Source organism: Hydra vulgaris, chromosome 11, assembly GCF_038396675.1.
Source record: "Hydra vulgaris chromosome 11, alternate assembly HydraT2T_AEP".
In the NCBI taxonomy this organism is placed as follows: domain Eukaryota; kingdom Metazoa; phylum Cnidaria; class Hydrozoa; order Anthoathecata; family Hydridae; genus Hydra; species Hydra vulgaris.
In genome coordinates this window covers 40,967,385-40,980,000 of record NC_088930.1, presented here as the reverse complement: position 1 = coordinate 40,980,000, position 12,616 = coordinate 40,967,385, and the positions used below count along the sequence as shown (strand labels likewise).

General features: G+C 28.0%; 1 protein-coding gene across 2 annotated transcripts in view; it reads right to left on the bottom strand.

Annotated features, from left to right (window-relative positions):
• Positions 1-12,616, bottom strand: part of LOC100214210 (bromodomain adjacent to zinc finger domain protein 2B) — an 81,316-nt gene that overhangs the window by 48,549 nt on the left and 20,151 nt on the right. For both annotated transcript variants that reach the window (XM_065811089.1, XM_065811090.1), the window contains exons 4-8: positions 7,582-7,713; positions 5,413-5,482; positions 5,105-5,219; positions 802-894; positions 1-168 (exon numbers count right to left, since the gene is read on the bottom strand). The exon at positions 1-168 is cut by the window's left edge and continues 46 nt beyond it. In XM_065811089.1, coding sequence (XP_065667161.1) covers positions 1-168; positions 802-894; positions 5,105-5,219; positions 5,413-5,482; positions 7,582-7,713 — 578 coding nt within the window. The remainder of the gene's footprint in view (positions 169-801; positions 895-5,104; positions 5,220-5,412; positions 5,483-7,581; positions 7,714-12,616) is intronic.

The following is a 12,616-nucleotide window of genomic DNA, read 5'->3' as shown; positions in this document are numbered from 1 at the left end:
TTGCTTTTTCTTTTGTTTTGCTTCAATTAATTTTTGCTTTCTTTCACTTTGAGCTCGCCTCTTTTGTTGTTTTTCCTCTGACCGTGCTTTTGAAGTACGCAATTTTTCAAACATTCCGTCAAACCTTGAGTTGATCTCTTCTTCTGTCAGCTTTTCAAATTTATTATCCTAAAAATGTATAAAATATAGCTATTTATTATAAACATTTAGTATAGAATTTGAAATAATTGTTCAATTCAACGCAAGTGTTATATAAAACTCAAAATTTCAAATGTAGTTAAATTTTATCTAGATCTCTGATTATCAGTGGTGTAACCTAAGGTTTTTTTCCAGTCATTTTTCGGGGGACTAAAGTTTTGTTCTTGTCTTGCTTGAATTGTCTGCTATTATCAGTAGTCCGTTATTAAATTTTTTTTTTTGCAACTTTTCTCAATCGCAAACGAAAAAAACTGAAAAAAATTAATTAAAATAACAGACTACTGAAATATTTTTTTAATCTGAAAGCAGATTGAGTTACTTGAATAGCTGACTCAAAGTCCAGATTTCAATCCAATTTAACACTTGTGGGTTATTCTGGGTCAAAAAAAACACACACAGTGTCTCAATAATAAAAGATAAGCTAAAGATCATGCTCCAAAAGCATTGACATAAAATTGATCCAGATACAACAAAGAAGTTAGTTGAATCAATGCAAAATTGACATGTAACACAAGCAGTGAGTTATATAAAACAGATATTGATATGATTAAAATATTAAAAGTAAAAAAACAACACACAAAAAAATCACAAATAATACTAAACCTCCTTAGATTCCAAAAACTCTCCAATTCTTAACTTCATAGAAAAACTGAAGTAATCAAGCTGAAGATCGGTTATTTCATTTTTGATCATATACTATAAAAATATTAAAGTATTAACAACAACAAAACCATTTTTAATAACAAATATCTGCAAAAATATCTGATCCATCATAATTATTATAGTTACTTAAATATTTTAATAATAATACTATTAATATTAAAATAATTAACTAAAATTAAATTAAAGACTCTGAAATAATTAATTAAAATTAAAAAAAGGACAATCTCTATTTTAAATTTAACAGCCAGTCTTTTAATGCAAGAATTTTTTTTTTAATAATGTCAACTTGGGTCTCAAAAAAAGCAAATTTATATAGGGTAGAGTGGCACAAGAAGCCTTTTAATAAATCTGCAATGATTGAGTTAATTTCATTTGGACTATTGTAATTTCCCATCTGAAATCCAAGTGAGTAATTTTGTCATCATTAGGATGTAGTGCAAGAAAAAATCATCAAGCTGCAACCAGAGATAAGTTTAACATATTAGTCATCAATGGCCACCACCATTTTTGGGCTCGAATCATAGGCCTGTAAGATCCCAAAAGACAATCCATCAAATCAACTCCATCCATTCCCTTGTTGAAGAAATTTTTAGGTTGGGCTGGTTTACAATTGTATTTTCTTTAGTTTTTACTTGCCTTTTTACCATGTGCACTGGTTTATATTTAAAGTAGTTGCTTGCAATGGTCACAATACTATTGTCGTACTATTTGCAGACATAGACTTCATTATTGTAACAATATTCATAAGTACCTCTATTTTGCCTTTTCAGTTCTTTTTTGGATATCATTACTTTTGAGGCACCATGAAAGTAATTTCATCAACTTTCCACTTGTGAAAAAATTGTCAAAATATATTTTGTGAAATTTCGGACTAAATTTTAGGTACATACTTTATGTGGAAACGACAGATATGGATATCTGTCGTTTCCACATTAAGTATGTACCTAAAACATATTGGCTTTCCTTTTATGTACATTTTAGCACTGTGTTTGCCAAAATAGGGCACCATTGCCTCATCTATGCTTATTTTTTCAAGAAATATTCCCCATTTACTATATTTATGCTGTTAGTATTTAAAGTTTCATATAAAAATGACACTTTTAGCAACTTTATTTCCTGTTTCCAAACTTTGTAATAGCAACAAATACCATTACATCAAACAAAACTGCATAGCTAACATCCTAATGTTTACAAATATGAGAACATTCTATTTCAATCTAATTATTTTCCTATTTATAGCATGCATATCAATATGAGTAAATGATATGTTGTATTTACAACTAGGAACAATTATTTTTTGCTCAAAAAAATAATATTCAAATATTTGGAGTTGAGTTGTGAAGACTCAAGTTGAGTGGTCCCAAAACTCCAAGATTTCGTGTTTTTTGATAAATTTAAAAAATATACTATTTTTCATACAAATGTTACCAAATTTGATATATCAACATTCAAATTAAAGATGACAATAGGTAATTATAAAAATACTAATTTTAATATTATTTTTTTGCAGGCTTCCCATATGGGAACATTAGGCAATAAAAGGTTAAAGGGATTCCCAACTCCTGAGAGAAGTTGTGTTCATATTAAAGTAAATGTTTAAAATATATATTTGGGCTAAATATTTTTGATTAAAACTATATAATAAATGTATATTAATAAAACTAAAACTGTAGTTTCAGTAGAAGTTTGCCTTCTCTATTTTATTTTGATTCTCTTTGAGTCTTTATATTATACGCAGAAATTCTACAGAATTGATCATTTATTTCATGCACATTAAATTCATAACAACATTAGTATATGACGTCATTGTGTAGTTGTTTTTTTTAATATTGAAGTATTTTTTTGTACATCAATCAGTAAATCATATTTATTAGTATAACTTTTCACTAAATTTCAAAAAGTATTTGTAATACAATTAAAAATTAATATAATTGGTTTTTAGATTTTTGTAGTGCAACTTGTTTCTAACAATTGCGAGGATAATTTTTAAATTAATGTATCTTTTATATATTTGCTTTCTTTTTTTTAAATAAGCGTTGTTAATCGTATGAATTTTATGCAAGTATTTTATATTCAGTTTTTATAGAATCTATAAGGTAAGAATCTATATAGTAATTATAGAATATTAAAGGTAATCATTATCCTCCTGTTTTGAGAGCTAAATAAAATTAATATTTTTATAGCAGACTCTTAAATAAAAAGAAGATGTTAGTTGCCTTATTATATATTCCGAATCATTTTTATAATTGTTTAAACAATTAGAATTTGTCACTTTGTCTGCACAAAACAAACTTTAGTTAAGCAATTAAAAGGTGCAAAAGAAAAAAATTATTATTAGTTCAATAATGTGCAAATAATATAAACATTTGTTGCAAAAAATATTCAGAACACTTTTATTTTTTCATATTTAATATATTGGCATAGTGCCATGGGTGTTATATTACTCCATAATTGGGGTGCGGCTGGGGAGAGTATGGGCTCGAATCCTCTACTTTTTTTTAATTTTAAATCTTTTGTATCAAAGTTGTTTATGTTTTTAACTAATGTTGTTGCTTATTTATAATTATATTATATTGTTGTTAACTATAGCCTATTTAAGTAGTACATACATACACAACACATACATACCTAAGAGTGAATATACGTCTACTGACTTAATTTGGGATAGGTGCATTGGAAAGTCCATATATCAACTGACTTAAATAGGGATAGAAGAAGTGGAGTGCACATAAATTGACTGAGTGTTTAGGTTTGGGCAGGAGCTTTTAAATAAAAGAAAAGCATTTTTATATTTATTTAAATAGGGTTTATAAATTAACTTAATTTATACCTAAAATATTAAATAAAATTGCACTAGATTTTTAGTTGAAATAGTTAAAATAATTAATAATAACTTATGTTTAAATATGCTTGTACAAATATGAAAATATTAGTTGTACAAATAAGTAAATATTAGTTGTAAAATAAATTTGATATAATTCACAGAAAAATAATATATATTTCGTTAAGATGAAAGTGTAACATATTTTGTTAAGGTGAAAGTATGTTAACTTTTTAATATAAAAATCCTGATAAAGTTTTATACTTACGATTGAAAAAATTTGCAGGTATTCAGTAAAATAATTATACAAATATATATATGATTTTCTGTTTGTGGGAGAAAAAATACTTCAATAGATTTAAAAAAAAAGTCACATACTGAAGCTGTTATGAATTAAACGCACATAAAATAAATGATTAAGTCTGTAGATGGTGGCTAATATTATAAGGATTCAGAGAACTAAAGTAAAATGAAGAAGGCGAGCTTTGACTAAAACAACAGTTTTAGTTATATTGAAATAAATCTATTTATTTTGTTTTAATTAAAAAATATTAGCCCAATTGTTTTTTTTAAACATTTTTTTAAATATGAACACAACTTGTTTTTAGCAGTTAAGAATCCCTTAAAGTTCTTATAATGTTGCTATTGCTGTTAAAGGGATCCCTAAGTGCTGAGACAAGTTCATATCTTAATCAAACCTTAGAAAATAAGTTTAAAGTTATTTACTTAAAATAAATACATAAAAGTTTTAAACTTACTAAAATAAATATTTATTGAGATATTAACAAAAAACTTTTTATTTTTAACGCTATATTGTTTTTTGCAAAGGAAAAGTTGCGGCTTGTTGATTTTATCTTTCAAAAGAAATCTGATTTAACTAAATTTGGTTTAATTAAATCTGGTTTAATTAAATCTAGTTTAATTAAAGTGTTTATCTTTGATAAATATGTTTAAAAAAAAAAAAAAACACTATTAATTAAAAAACTTTTTAGTCATTATTATTGCGGTTTTTAAAAAAATGATAAAACTTCCGATCAATGTTAACTTCTGCGTAATGTAAACTTCCGCTTAAACTTTAATGTACTTCCACATTATTTTAATTTTTAGATGACATTAAAATGTCGCTTAATTATTGAAGTTCATTAAATGTTGTTGAATAAGACTTTTTTTTTTACCATAAAAGTGTCTTTTGACTGATATAAGGATATATATATATATATATATATATATATATATATATATATATATATATATATTTATATATATATATATATATATATATATATATATATATATATATATATATATATATATATATATATATATATATATACATATATACATACATATATATATTGGTGTTTATTTGTTGATTTCTAGATAACATAAGGAACAATAACTATAAAGAAAGATATAACATACACTGTTGATTTCTGGATAAGTTCTTAGCTTTTTACCACAAGGTGAATAATAATAAACATCACCACGTAACCCTTCGCCATTGTTTACTGGTCTTAACCTTGTTTGTCTGCGCCATCTAAAACACCAAAAACACTCATTAATATATCTTTATTACCATTTCAAATAAATAAAAAAATTCGATGCTTTGTGCTCTCTGTCTTTTGCAACTGTTTTTATTATATATATTATTACATAATATATTTAGAATATAAAAATCTTAAGTCTTATTGCTTTATAAGACAAATAATTGCCAAATTTTAAAAAAATACCCTTTTTGCAATGGAATTAGAATAAGTGACTCATCCAACACTTTTCTTTTCTTCAGATTGTTTTGCTTGACTTAAAGAAAAGATAAATTCATGAAAACTTATGTCATAAAATAAATGCAACAAAATTAAGATAATTTAAAAAAAAAAAAAGGGAAAAAAAACAAAAAAACTTTATAACTGGAATATTATTTGAATGCATGTAAATTGAATTATAATTTTTATTGGATATTTATTATTGTTAATATACTAGCTGTAAGAGAAATGAAAAAACGGACTAATCACAAATAAAAATTATATAAACTAAAAATTAAAAAAAAATTGGTTTTTACCCAGAACTTTTATAAGTAAGACTATGAAATTATGTCTCAGGTAAATTGGGTAAACCAACCACTGGGTTATCTGGTAATAAACCACTGTTATCTGGGTAACCACTGGGTTATCTGGTAAATCATTGGGTTAATTAGAGTTTTCAAATGGCTCAGCTTTATTAGTGAGCAAATCTGAATTGAAGGTTTCATCATTAAAAATAAGCTTATTTAAAGGACATAAACTAGAATACAGACAACAGATGGGGGTAGTGAAATCAACAAAATATTTTATAATTAAATACTAGTATTAATGACTTTTTATTTATTTACATAAAAAACTTATTAAAAAAATGTCCTATGCATTGATAAAAACAGTAAAGTTTAGTAAAAACATTTGAAAAACAAATTTAAAAATTGTCCATGTTTCTAGCACAAATTATAAAAGTAATTTCCTTAATATACTGACTGAAAGTTGTAAAAAAATTGTATAACAAAAAATGTTTTTATTTGCTTTTGTATTATCTACTTTTTTCTTTGACTTGTATCAACTTTGGTAGTAGGAAAAAAAAATGCCCTTAAAAAAAAAAGGAAACAAAAACAGTAATATATTTAGGTATATTCCTTTTTTCACATAATTTTAATTTTTTTAATTTTCAATTTTTTTTTAAGTTTTTTTTATTTAGATTTTTTATTGCGTATAGTATTCATTTCCTTTCTTTGAGTATTCCTGTTTTATTCTTTGTAGTTTCTTATAGCTTTATATTGCCACAAATTCCTCAATAAATTATATATAAAAACGTAGTCAAGTTGTCTAAAAAAATTACTCTAAGCATGGACAAACAAGGTGTGCGACCACACACACTTCCCGGGAAGGCTTGTATTTCGTTTTTTTCCTTTTTATTTATTACATTCACAGACATTACTCATTTATTTTTTTATTGTTGTTACAACCCCTTTATTCTCAAAACCATTTTAAAAAACAAGAAGAAACAAGTTGAGTGAGACAATATCAGCGATGAGGTGGTGATCAATCCTGAAGTTTCTTGCTTACAAAGTACTCTATGACTATGCCACTTTTAAATTCTGAAACAACTTTATATTAGGATAAATAACTCGAGAAAGTTGACATTAACTTTGAAAAAGATCTTGCAAACTGAACTTGTCTTTGAATGAGGAAAATCAGATATAATGGACTAAAAAAAAGAAAGTTAATATTGAAATTTAAGAAATAAATATTCTTTAATTTCAATATTGACTTAATAATAATAAATACATTTCTGTTTTATCTTGATCTCATTTATAATTATAAATTCAAGATCTCTGTAATTTTGCTTTTATTTTAAAGAAAAAAAATTAATAGGCCTAGACTAGCTGCTATATAAGTACTGTAATGTGATAATTAACACACCGTCAAATAGTAGATAATTGAAAAAAAAAATTTTAATCACTATTTTTTGGACTCAACAACTTTTCCATAAAATGTAAATATTTTGCTTAATATAAAAAATTTTAATTATAAAATGAATTATATAGGCTCTACATGGGGCAGAAACAAAATCATAGTTGCCCATTTATTTACAAGCCGAATTAGCAAAATGAAGAGTTAAATGTTCTTTTTGCCATGATACTATGTCTTTTTGACCATTATGTCTGAAAATAGAATTCAAATCACAAGACATTGAAGTTTTCTGAAGTAAAATTTAAAAAATGTAGATAAAAATATAAATATAAAAATGCAGATAAAAAGCAAAAACAGCCAAGCTCTCCTGACTTTTTTTTTGACTGACTTAAATGGTTAGAACTTGCAAGAAGTACAATATATTAAAAATGTGTTAAAATACAAAATTATTTTCTAACTTACTTCCAGATACTTCAAGATCATGACTTGCTTTTCTCTTGACTCCAGTCATATCCATGTCTTGTGAAATAAATGAAGAGCTAATGCTAGAATGTGACATCTCATCTTCTTCTTGTTCAAACTCATCACTTGACTCTTTAAAAAATTTAAAAAATTTACAACACTTTTGAGGATATTAGTAAATAAATTGCAGTAGTAACAATGGATAATGTAGTGGCAGAGTGCTTATTGGGTGTAGTAGCAGATATTACACCAACAGAGGTACTGGATTTGAACCCCACCACACCCCTGGTAATATTGTACATAACTTGCTAGTTTGTACAGTTAAAATTTATAACAATTAAAGATTGTACTAACTCTCAATTAACTTGAACATAATTTGTTAAAAGAAATTATGTTCAAGTTGATCTAAATTCAAAAAAATTTACAAAAACATCAAGATGATCAATAGCTCAATCTCTATTAGCTCGATCAATATTGGTATTGACCATAATCAAACATCAGATTTAATAGCTTCAAAAAATCTAATTGAGCTGAATTCATAAAAAAGGACAAACAAAGGTCATCAACTTTAACCACCAAATATTTGATAATATTTTAAGTATAACATATTTTAAAAAGCCTAAAATCTTTGCCTAAAACCAATAAGAATTCTTAGTACATTGATTCTGATATAAAACAATACACACAATCTTATATGATAAAAATGTTTTTAGAGATCTCAAAAAATGATTGGTAAATGTGTCTAACAAAATAAGTTGCATCACATATTATATTTGCAATTTCTACATAACTGTAAAACTTCATAAATGTCTAAATATTATTGACAAAGTAAACAAAGCTAACTCTTTGAGAATCCAAATGAAACCACCAAAAAACTAAAGAGTGAACTAATTATTCTGGAACAATCTCTCCAACATTTCATCTAAGCCAGTTTATAAAAATAATTTTATCTCTAACTGTAAACAAAACAAAAGTTAATGTCATTAAACATCATACCAATCATAAGATACCAAAAGTCTTGGATTCAAAACTTTGCATTTGACATGTGATATTGGCAATCTTTATTTTAATATCCTGCACAACCTAGAGATAGAAGCCTTGAATGTCTGGATTGTAAAATATAAAAATTTAATTAAAGATTAACTCCTGAATTTATCATAGAATCAACACCTTTTGTTTTGAAAAATAATTTTTTTTTTACTTAATCAAATGTTTCATCAAATAACTGGAACAGCCACTTATAAAAAATTTACACCAGAGTATGTATGAAGCTTTTAGTTTTTCCTTAGATCTTATCTTTTACCAAAACATAATTTACCTAGTGTTCCAAAAAAGAATTTAAAGATATTCAACAACTTTAATAAAGATATTGATTGTTTCATAATCACCCAAATTATTATAATAATATTGTATTTTGTAAACTACCAAACTATTCAGATAAGTTCAACAATTCAACTAAAGTTAACATTTTTTTAATAATTTAATCGGTTTAACATTGATCTCACCAAAAAATTAATAAAAAATGGTAATCCTTATTATGTCATTCATTAATTCACTATGGTTCATAATTATTTGAATGGCCATACTTTTCAAAATAAGATATCAAATTTTTACTATTCAGAGAAAAGCTGAAAAAAAAATTTACCTGATTTATATTAACTTCCTAATTATTAAGTGTACATAAAAATTAATAGAAAGTCTCATTTGATTAATTTATAATTTAAATGTATATTTAATCAACATTAGTGACAATAACCACTTTACATATTCTTTGCATTCTACTAAATGAATGACCCAATTTGTCAAAGTTAATTTTACACCACTGATAAATATCAAGTTTTTCAACATCTTTTGCATCATTAGTTTTGACATTACTTTTATTTAATCCCATAAAAGATTGATAGGGGAGAGCTCTGGTCATTTGGGAGGAATCATTCCATTCAATATTTGATAATTCTCTAACTCAAATAATTTATACAATGCTTTAAAGAACATTTTTTGAGTTTAACCTTCTTTTTTTTTTAAACATCGCTTCCAACAAGGCTGCAAGCAACCATTAATTAAAGTTCGAAGTTACTGGAAGAGAAAAGATGAAGATAGTAGAGCAAGATAACGATTGACATACAACTTAAAGGATTGCAAATTATATGAATCAGGATAGCAAGATAAAGGAAGCAAATTCCAAAGAACTGATGTTCAAGGAAAAAAACTAGACAAATAAGAGCTTTTGGAGCACTTAAGAACAGTCACAGAAAAAGGATGAGACTTAATTGAATGACGAGTAACATGAGAATGAATTTTAGTAGATGGCACAAGAGACCCTAGCTCTTTAGAATAGTGCCCATTATAGTATTTGTAGAAGAGTAAGAGAAGCAACATTACGACGATGTGATAATGGTTGGAGGTTGGCACCTTGTCTAAAAGAGAAAGGGCATCATTAGAAGATCCGTCCTAGATATGGCAACAGTATTCCATACAAGGCCGGATTTGAGACTTATAGAGATAGTGAATAGAATCGGGAGTAAGAAAGTGTCGAGCTCGATAAAGAGATGCAATCTTAACAGATGCTAATTTTGCAACAGATTTGATATATAGTTTCCAAGAAAGATTGGAAGTAAGAGCTAATCCTAGAAGGTGAAGGGTAGATGACTCATCAAGTACATCTTCATAAATATACCAGTACTCAAGGACAAAGATCTAAATTATTGCGATAACAATTGGCTGAAAAAAAATGAGTTTTATCTGAATTAAAGTTCACAAGCCACTATGAGGCCCTGCCCCTCCAAGCAATCAGAGAGTGTTGGCTTCTTATCACGACAAGAATAAATGGTAGTATCATCAGCAAACAATGCCACCTTAGATGTGAGAATATCTGGAAGATCGTAAATTAAAAAGAGTATAGGGCCAAAGATAGAACGTTGAGGAGCCCCTGAAATTACCCAATAAGAAGAAGAGTGCTGTCCATCGAGGACAACTTTTATACTACGATTGGAAAGAAAGGATTCAATAATCTTAAAGATGTTGCCAGATACACCATAAGTAGCAAGCTTATGGAGAAGACCAGCATTATAAACTTTATCGAAAGCTTTAGAAATGTCAAGACCGATGGTCTTAACCTCTCCACCTTTATTGCTGTTAGCAAATCAGCTGTAGAACGAGAAGTTCGAAATCCATATTGATGATTGGAAAGTAAGTTATTAGATTCAAGATGAGAGATTAGGTGTTTGTTAATTAAAGATTCAAAAACCTTGCTTATGATAGGAAGAAGACTAATGGGACGGTAGTTAAACGAATCAGATCGCTCTCCAGAATTTTTGAAGATAGGGATAACAAATGCCGCTTTCCAGCAGACTTGAAAACTAGACTCTGATAAGCACTTGTTGAATAGTTTTGAGAGTATAGACGACAGCTTCGGGGAACACTTTTGCAAGACAATAACAGGTATGTTGTCCAGGCCACAAGCTGTAGAAGAGTCTAGGCAGGAAATCACTTTAGATACAGAAGCTGGAGTGATACAAATGTCAAGCAATGGATTAACCTGTTTGTTGGCAATATCAGGTAGAACGCAACTAGTGGAATCAAGAGATGATATTGATGGAAAGTTTTTAGCAAACAATTCAGCTTTGTCTTTAGGTGAGGTGACAACAGTTTCGATTGGCAATCGCAGCAGCACAGTGTGAGGAAAACTATGGAGAAGAGTGAGGCTTGACCTGGAATTGTCAAGAGGGAACAAAAGATTCCACGCCAGCATAAATCCACAAAGTTATGTAAGAAGCACATTTGTTGACAGGAAGACGAAAAATTTCTACCCAAGAGCCATCACAAAGAAAATCACAGAAAGAGTCCCTGTCAGCTTTAATGTAGTTGTAAGAGGTACGATAATAAGGGGATTCAGGTGATGAAAAAGAATGAGATATTAGTTTTAGAGAGATCAAACTGTGATCAGAACACCTAAGGGTGAATGTGGAGAAACTGAGCACTGACTAGGATTAGAAACAAGACATAAGTCAAGTAGAGAAGATAAATGATTCAGGTTGTCTGGAAAGTGAGTTGGAAAGTTGACTATTTGAGTTAGGGATTGAGAAAGGCAAGAGTTGTGGGCTTTAATGCCTGCAGAATCACTGACACTAGAGCCAAGCCATTCAGAGTGGTGAGCATTAAAGTCACCGACAACAACTATATTAGCTGATGGATAAAGAGAGAGGGCTTGGTCAATATGATCAGAAATAAAATCAAAAAGAGTGCAGTCTTGAGATGGAGGAGAGCGATGTAGAACAAAGAGAAAGACGATATAGTGAAATGGTGCTAAACGAAAGCACATGAAAGAATAGTCTGTAGATTCAAACCTAGTTTCACGACAAATTGGTGAATTTTTACGAACCTATTGAATAACTGACAAATGGGTGAATTCTTACAAACCTATTGATCATTTACTTCTAAAAAAGTAAATGATCCATAGGTTAAAAATTCACAGTCGATAATACACACTGTTTTATCATACCTTCATATAGCAGGGACGAACCCAGACCTGTTTTAATACTGCTGGGGAGGTATGGGTGTCTAAAAATTATTTTTATTTTTTAATTTTTATTTTGCTGTTTTATTAAAAATAGAAAAAAAAAATTTCAGTTTTAAATACAGTAGTAGTAACTAGTTTTCAGCTTTTTTTTTTTTGTTTTTTGTTATTTCACCTCCCCAAGGCCCAGAAGGCCACTACAGATAAGGAGGCTACTTAATTGTGTTTATAACCCTCTCTCAACTCTATAACTCCAAAACACGAACCTTAACGAACAAGGCCGCTGCGCGGAGAAACAAGTTGAGCGCGGTGCTACCAGGGACGTGGAGGGGATCGAACTCGGAACCTCTCGCTTATGAAGCGAGCGCTCTACCACTACCGCAGCTTATTTTAACTATCTCATTTTTTCTTCAGGACAATAAAATGAATTAAAAATAAATTGTTTTTAACAATCAAACGTATTAAAAATTTGGTTTTTAGAAAGATAGAATGATTTTAAAATATCCATTCAGAGTAAAG